General features: G+C 44.0%; 1 protein-coding gene across 1 annotated transcript; it reads left to right on the top strand.

Annotated features, from left to right (window-relative positions):
• Nucleotides 1–1,913: 1,913 nt before the first annotated feature.
• Nucleotides 1,914–7,901, top strand: LOC143301776 (peptidyl-prolyl cis-trans isomerase-like 3). Its single transcript, XM_076616166.1, has 3 exons — nt 1,914–2,052; nt 4,560–4,680; nt 7,772–7,901. Exons 1-3 carry the CDS (start codon nt 1,914–1,916, stop codon nt 7,899–7,901), a joined length of 390 nt encoding a protein of 129 aa, XP_076472281.1.
• Nucleotides 7,902–8,309: the final 408 nt, after the last annotated feature.

Genomic DNA, 8,309 nt, shown 5'->3' with positions numbered 1-8,309 from the left:
TTTTTCCCTAAAGGGCCCTTACTAAAAAGTTTTTTTACGCGCTGGTAAAACTTCTCTTTGCAGATTTGGGCAGGTATAGGTTTTTGTCTAAACACATGACGCCTGGGAGTAGTCACGACCCCCCGGGGGAAAGTCGAGAATTTTTTTTAAAAACCTAACCCCAAACCCATTAAACCCCAACACAAACACAGAATACAGATATTTTTCGCCCACAAAAAATTTATTCTCTTCCGCCTGCATCCACTCACCAACCAACACAGCCTAACAGCAAAATAAAAAAAAACAACCGTATACCATACTACAAAAAAAAAGGAAAAAAACGAACAGAAGTCCACAAAAACTCCCTTTTTCCCCAAACTAATAAAAAGCAATTTCCACACACACACACACCAAGGAGAAACAAAGCCCCCCAACACCGGACAGGTGCGCAGTTCCCCCTTATCTTTGGGGCTAAAGTTTCCTCTTAAAAAAAAAAAAAACAACAACGAGAAAAAAAAAAAAACCTGACAACGCCCAGACAAACTTCCGGGTTCGCCCCAGTTTCTTTCAGTAGCTAAAGGGGGCGCAAGCGTTGGACAAAACCATATACCAAACCACATCTGCCAACCCCAAGCAGATCCTGACCACAGCGTAACCCCAAACGCGCTTTATCGGGCCTTAAAAAAAAAACAAAAAAAAAAAAAAAAAGGGGGGAAAAAAATAGATAAGCTTGATAAAAAATAAATAAATAAAAAAAAATAATTATAATAAGAAAAAGGTTAGAAATAATATTAGAATACTAATAAAATGATAATAATAAAAAAAATTAAAAAAAAAAAAAAAAAAAAAAGACAACAATGGGGGAAAAAACCCGAAAAAATGTAAAACTTGAAGACACACATTCACACAACCCCACACACATAACAGAAATGCACCAAACATGCAGTTTCACAAGAAAGCACATCAAAAAACATATAATTTACACACACTCTTTTCTAGTCTAGTATCGCACTTCCCACGCACACCACAACACCCCACACACAAACACATACCCAGAAAAGAACACTTACTTGAAAAGCCCCACAACATACGCCCATACTCCCCCCCCCAACCCCACACACGTACATCAAAGATTTTTTAAAATTTTTATATACTTTCCCAAATATCCTTTGCTCCCACAGTGTAGCATGCATACACTCACTACCTCACCTCTATCCCCCCTCCCCCCCACTCCCACCCCCCCTCCCCCACACACACACCAACACACACCCCCACACACGACACTCCCCTGACACTTTGTACACTTCACTCTCGGCTTTCCAAAACGACTCAAAACAGGGACCCACACATCACACAAACACCAACCCCCCAAACAAGGCTCCCCACTACGCCCAAGAGGGGGGGAAAAATTCTGATCCAAGAACGTGGCGTCTATGTGTTGCCATTTATTGTATTTGAAAGGGGCCCCAAGACTGTTCCGTTTGAAGAAATTTGCGCAATGTTGGGTTTTGGGAAATGATGCCAAATTTTTTTTTGATTTGCAAAGCACGTCCTCCTTTCATTTAATTGGGGCCGTCCCTTCTCCTTCTTTTCTTTGGGGCGACGATGGTGTGATGCCTTGTACCTGTTCTTTTTTTGGTATTTTTGATTTTTCTGGGGTTTTTTCCAAATTTTTCCTTAGTTTGGGGGCCGCCGGGGTTTTTTCGTCCCCAGCAAGTCTGCAGCTCGCTCTTTTCCCTTAACACCCATGCCCCCGGGCAGAAACCATGTGAGTTTTTTTAATCTAAAAGTTCGCATTCTTTTATGCCCTCTGGGCTTCCCCCTTTTCAATTTTCTGTATGAGGTTCATTGATCGGTTAAATCTGGCATTTGGGTTTCCGACCCAAGACAACCCCCGGTAAAAAGCCTAAGGCCGGACTGGGATACATCCAAGCATGGACCGGGCTGAAAGTAAAAAGGCCCGGAACCCCGGGACGCAGTCCCCGGGGCAGGAAAGGGGGGCAAACCGGGACACATCAAGGAGGGGGGGACGAACCCCCAACCCAACACGGACGGGAAGGGGTGAAGATCTGGGTACCAACAAAGGGCCCGGGGGACACAGCACACGCGAAGCTGGAACATTGGATTCCCCCCATGCGGCAATACTAATTCTCGAAATTAACAAAAACAAAATTTCAGCCCTTCAAAAACAAAACTGGAATTAAATTTGACAAGACGAAACAGAACTCATAACGGGCCCCCACTCCTACCCTATATACAGAGCCAAGCCCATTTTACCCAACAGTGAACAAGGTAAAATCGCATTTTAAAACTCAACAACTAAAAATTGGCAAACGTATTACCGAACAAAAAAAAACATATTCAGGGAGTGGTAGCACAAAATTTTAAAAATTAACGAAAAGGATCATTTTTTCAAAACCAAAAATACGCTTTTTTTCTGGGAGAACATCACTTCTTTTCATACATCCCTGACGGGAAAAACAACCAACTAAATAGACAAGCGGGTCTTCCTCCACAGGTGGCTAAAAACGACCACCCCAAAGACAAAAGACGACGACGAAAAAACAACGGAAACACCGAAGTCTCCCATGAGGAAACGGCCCCCACTTCTAGGTGCCTAGATTTGGGGAGCTACCCCACCAAACCCCGAAGGAAAAAATACATAGGGGATCGGGCGCAAAAGCTCGAATATTTTTCTGCCCAACTATTTCATATTCGTAGGGACGATAAAATCATGCCGTGTCGTGCGCAATTTGGACTTCTACCCCCAACAAAAAGGGAAAGGGGGGAAAGTGAAAGAGGGGTTAGAAAAAAGAAACGGGCCCCGCCCTAACTGTGCACAAGTTGTGACAGAGTTGCATGATTGTGTGTGTGTGGGGGGTGTGTGGGGGGGGGGGATGTGGGGGTGGGGGGTTTTGGGGGGGGGGGGGGGGGAGGGTGTGTGGGGGGGGGGATTTAATGTGGAAAGGGGGCAGTTTTGGTGTGTGTGTGTGTTTGGGGGGAGAGGGGGGTAGGGAGGGTTTGTGGGGGGGGGGGGGGGGGGTTTTTTTTTTTTTTTGGGGGGGGGGGGGGGGGGGGGGGGGGGGGGGGGGGGGGGGGGGGGGGAATGGGTGTGTTTAGGTGGTTTGTGTGGGGGGACTTTTGGTGATTTGGTGTGTTTTTTTTTTTGGGGGGAGTGGGTGTATGTTGTTTTTTGGGGGTTGGGGAGGGGGGGGTTTTTGTGGGTATTTGTGTAGGGGAAAGGTTGTATGTTGGTGTGTGTATTGTGTAGGGGAAGAGGGTTTTTTGGGTGGGTATTTGGGGGGGAAGAGGTTTTTTGGGTGTTTTTGGTGGGGGGAAAAGGGGTGTTTGGGGTGTGTATTTGTGTGGGGGGAGGGGGGGGGGTGTTGGGTGGTTTTGGAGGGGGGGAGGTGATGTGGTGGTGTATTTGTGGGGGGGGGGTTTTTTGAAATTGGGGTTATGTTTGGGGAAGATTTATTTTTTTTTGGGGGGGGGGGTAAAGTTGGGTTGAAGGGGGGGGGAGAGGGGGTTGGGGGTGGATTTGTGGGGGGGAAGGGTTTTTTTGGGGTTTGGGGTATTTGTGTGGGGGGAAAAGGGGCTAGTTGGTGTGTTTTTGTGGGGGAAGAGGGGGTTGTTGGTGCAAAAAGGGAGGGACCAAGGGGTTTGTTAGGGTTTGGGGTTGGGGGGGAGGGGTTTTAAAGATTTTTGTTTGGTTTGAAGAAAAAGTGAGTTGGGGGCGGAGGGGGGGGGGTGGGGGGGGCAATAGGGGTTTTATATGTCGGGGGGGGGGATATCTGGGGGTTAGGGGATGGTTGGGTGGAGGGGGGGGAAATGGGGTGTATGTTGGGGAAAGTGTGGGTTTTTTTTGGTTTTGGGGGAAAGGGGGTATTTGTTTTTAGGGGGAAAGTGGTTTGGGTGGTTAGGCGGGGAACTTGAAAAGGGGGGGGGTGTTTTGTGAATTTTTTTAAAAAAGATTTTCCACGCGATTTTTACTTTTTATCATTGATCCTTTAGGGGATAGTCACAAATTTCCTTTAGATGGTGTACCCCAGTATTTCCCAAATTTCCCGGAACTGGGGTGGTCAGTATTCCATGTGAATTCTACTTTTTTAACTGGAAAATGATATGATTGGAAGTAAAAGGTTTTTTATTTTGGAATGCCTAAAATTTCAACTTTTAAAAATTCATTCTACAAACATTTGAATTGAAATCAGTTTTTCATTTTGTACATTTTTACGAAAGGTGGGGAAAAAGGGGTTGAAAGGGGAAATTACGAAAACGGGAAAAATACAAATTAGATGGTTTTACCTGGGTTGTTCACCCGTTTTCATTGTTTTAATTGCTGTTTTTTTTGAGATTTTTGTGTAACCCATGATTTTCTTCAATCCCCCCAAAGGGGTTGGGGATAAATATTTTGGGTTCTTTATTGTTTAAGGTGTGTGTTTAGGGGTGTTTTAATCTGAAACTGAAACAACTGTAGGTGATTGTGTGTGTAGTGTGCTTGTGGTGGTTTGTGTGTTGTGGTGGGTGTGGTGTGTGTGTGTGTGTTGGTGTGGATTTTTTTGGTCTCTGTGGTACAGCAAAAACCCGGGGATGGTCCCATGGGGAAACAAAGGGGCTGGACACCAACGGGTCCCAGTTCTTCATCACCTACGCAAAGCAGCCTCACCCTGGACATGAAGTTACACCTGTCTTTGGCAGGTGTGTGTGTGCTGTGTGTGTGTGTGTGCTGTGGTGTTCTGTGTGTGTGTGTGTCTGTGTGTGTGTGCTGTGTGTTGTGTGTGTGCTGTGTGTGTGTCTGTGGTATGTTGTGTGTGTGTGTGTGTCTGTGTGTGTGTCTGTGTGTGTGTGCTGTGTCTGAGTGTGTCTGTGTGTGCTTCCACCGAACGCTGCCATGAATTAGGAGGATCTTTAACATCATATTTGATCTTCTGCTTGCATATACACACACAGTGGGTTCAAGCACAAGAAGGTCTATGATTATTTGATTATTATTGTCACTGTACAAACCACTGTAGTCTGCTGTACTAGAGTAAGTCTTCATTAACATTATTATTGTCACTGTACAAACCACATTGTCTGCTGTACTAGAGTAAGTCTTCATTAACATTATTATTATCACTGTACAAACCACATTGTCTGCTGTACTAGAGTAAGTCTTCCATTAACATTATTATTATCACTGTACAAACCACATTGTCTGATGTACTAGAGTAAGTCTTCATAACATTATTATTATCACTGTACAAACCACGTTGTCTGCTGTACCAGAGTAAGTCTTCATTAACATTATTATTATCACTGTACAAACCACATTGTCTGCTGTACCAGAGTAAGTCTTCATTAACATTATTATTGTCACTGTACAAACCACATTGTCTGCTGTACTAGAGTAAGTCTTCATTAACATTATTATTATCACTGTACAAACCACATTGTCTGCTGTACTAGAGTAAGTCTTCATTAACATTATTATTATCACTGTACAAACCACATTGTCTGCTGTACCAGAGTAAGTCTTCATTAACATTATTATTATCACTGTACAAACCACATTGTCTGCTGTACCAGAGTAAGTCTTCATAACATTATTATTATCACTGTACAAACCACATTGTCTGCTGTACTAGAGTAAGTCTTCATTAACATTATTATTATCACTGTACAAACCACATTGTCTGCTGTACTAGAGTAAGTCTTTATTAACATTATTATTATCACTGTACAAACCATGTAGTCTGATGTACTAAAGGTAAGTCTTCATTAACATTATTATTATCGCTGTACAAACCACATTGTCTGCTGTACTAGAGTAAGTCTTTATTAACATTATTATTATCACTGTACAAACCATGTAGTCTGATGTACTAAATGTAAGTCTTCATTAACATTATTATTATCACTGTACAAACCACATTGTCTGCTGTACTAGAGTAAGTCTTCATTAACATTATTATTGTCACTGTACAAACCACATTGTCTGATGTACCAGAGTAAGTCTTCATTAACATTATTATTATCACTGTAGAAACCACGTTGTCTGCTGTACTAGAGTAAGTCTCCATTAACATTATTATTATCACTGTAGAAATCATGTCATCTGATGTGCTGGAGTTTAAGTCTTCATTATTATTGCTGTTATTATTATTATCACTGTACAAACCATGTTATCTGCTGTACTGGAGTATATGTTTTCATTAGTATATTCTCATTACCACTGTCCAAACCACATTGTCTGCTGTACCGGATGTAAATCTTTATCAGTACTATCACTTTACAAACCACAACGTCTGCTACATTCTGTCTCCCATTAATAACATTATCAAAGGGAAATCATTTACAGCTTGGTCTTTTGTGAAGGACTATGACTCTCAAACTAGGAGGCAACATTGCACTGGCTCTTAGTGCTGCAGCCTTGGGGGCTAGTTGGACTTTGGGAACCATCCCAACGCCGACTGTCCTAAAACCCTCTTGGCCGAGAGAGTGGGGATGTAACTTGGGCAAGACACTCTCTACCATAATCAAATTCTATCCCAAATAGTCGGGGAGCAGTTGCCTCCTCTGCTGTTCTGATGATCATAGTCGGACACGACTGATTATCATATCATTACATGATGCTGCATGCAAACAGTTTCAAGTTCTCAAGGAGGTGTCACTGCAGTGTGGCAATCCTAAGTACGCTGTACCACATCTTCGAGGCAGATGCCTGACTGGAGCTAACCCAACGCGCTTAGTCAGGCCTTGAGTGCGTACTTGTTATATATTTGTGTTCCTAATAGAGTGGATTTCTTCTACAGAATTTAGAATTTTGCCAGACGGGCGCAATAGCCGAGTGGTTTAAAGCGTTGGACTGTCAATCTGAGGGTCCCAGGTTCGAATCACAGTGACGGCTGACCCCCTCCTGGTGGGAAAAAGGGTGGAGATTTTTACGATCTCCCAGGTCAACGTATGTGAAGACCTGCTTAGTGCCTGAACCCCCTTCGTGTGTGTATGCAAGCAGAAGATCAAATACGCACGTTAAAGATCCTGTAATCCATGTCAGCGTTCGGTGGGTATGGAAAACAAGAACATACCCAGCATGCACACCCCTGAAAACGGAAGTATAGCTGCCTACATGGCGGGGTTACTAAAAACGGTCATACACGTAAAAGCCCACTCGTGTGCATACGAGTGAACGCAGAAGAAGAAGAAGAATTTTGCCAGAGGACAACAACACTTATTTTTCCCATGAGTTTGTTGTTTTTTTGTTTTTTTTTTTTGGTTTTTTTCTCCTTTGTTTTTTTCAGTGGCCAAGTGCTTGCTGCACATCAGACCTCGGTATATTGTCTCATGTGAACAATGTTCAGTTTGATTTTCATGTCAAACTTTGGGAAAAAGGGCGAGACCAGGATTCGAACCCAGACCCTGACAGACATTTTATTGGCAAATAAGATTCTTAACTCATTGTACCCCACAGCCTACGAGCACTGCTGCAACTCCCCTGGACTAGCACTACATGAGACCACTGGAGAAAAACAAAACATGTGTTCACTAATACGGCGAAAATCAATGGAGAATTGTTGATTCAGGGTTAGGGTCAAACAAAGCTTGTTTTCATGCTTCTGGAATCCATAAATGGTTCATTTAGAATGTTGAACTTGTACCCAAGCAAGAATAAACGAAATTAGTGCGTTGGAATGGGAATACGCATACCTGGTTCCACAAGGGAAGTAATCATGGTATGAGTTGAACCTAGTATCTGGAGTAGAATGAGTTTAACCCTTCTGCCCGCTTTCCTCGGTGTTTTCCACAGAGTGATTGACGGCTTTGAGACCCTGGACTCCCTGGAGAAGGTGCCGAGTGAACGAGAAGACCTACAAGCCGGAGACGGACATCCGCATCCCGGGGGTGTCACCATTCACGCCAACCCTCTGGCCGGCTGAAGGGGGGGATGGGGTTTGGGGGCGTGGGGGACATGAGTGGAGAGCGACTGTGTGAGTGTGGTGTGTTGTGTGGGACTGATGGGAGTTGTGGGTGTGTGTGTGGCTGGGTGTGGTCGTGTGGGACTGATGAGTTTGTGTGTGTGCGTGTTGTGTAGGACTGATGAGAGAAAGAGAGAGAGAGAGAGAGAGAGAGAGAGAGAGAGAGAGTGTGTGTGTGTGTGTGTGTGTGTGTGTGTGTAGGACTGATGAGATTTTGTGTGCATGTGTGTGGTGTGTAGGATTGATGAGAGTTTGTGTGTTGTGTGTGTTGTGTGGGACTGATGAGAGAGGGAGTGAGTGTGTGTGTGTAGATGTTGTCGTTTATGGTCGGGTGGTTGGTCAGGCAGGCTCAGGGCTTCTGCTAGGAAA

Source organism: Babylonia areolata, chromosome 28, assembly GCF_041734735.1.
Source record: "Babylonia areolata isolate BAREFJ2019XMU chromosome 28, ASM4173473v1, whole genome shotgun sequence".
Lineage (NCBI taxonomy): Eukaryota > Metazoa > Mollusca > Gastropoda > Neogastropoda > Buccinidae > Babylonia > Babylonia areolata.
Note: the sequence above shows the minus strand (reverse complement) of the source record. Positions and strands in the feature narration are given on the sequence as shown.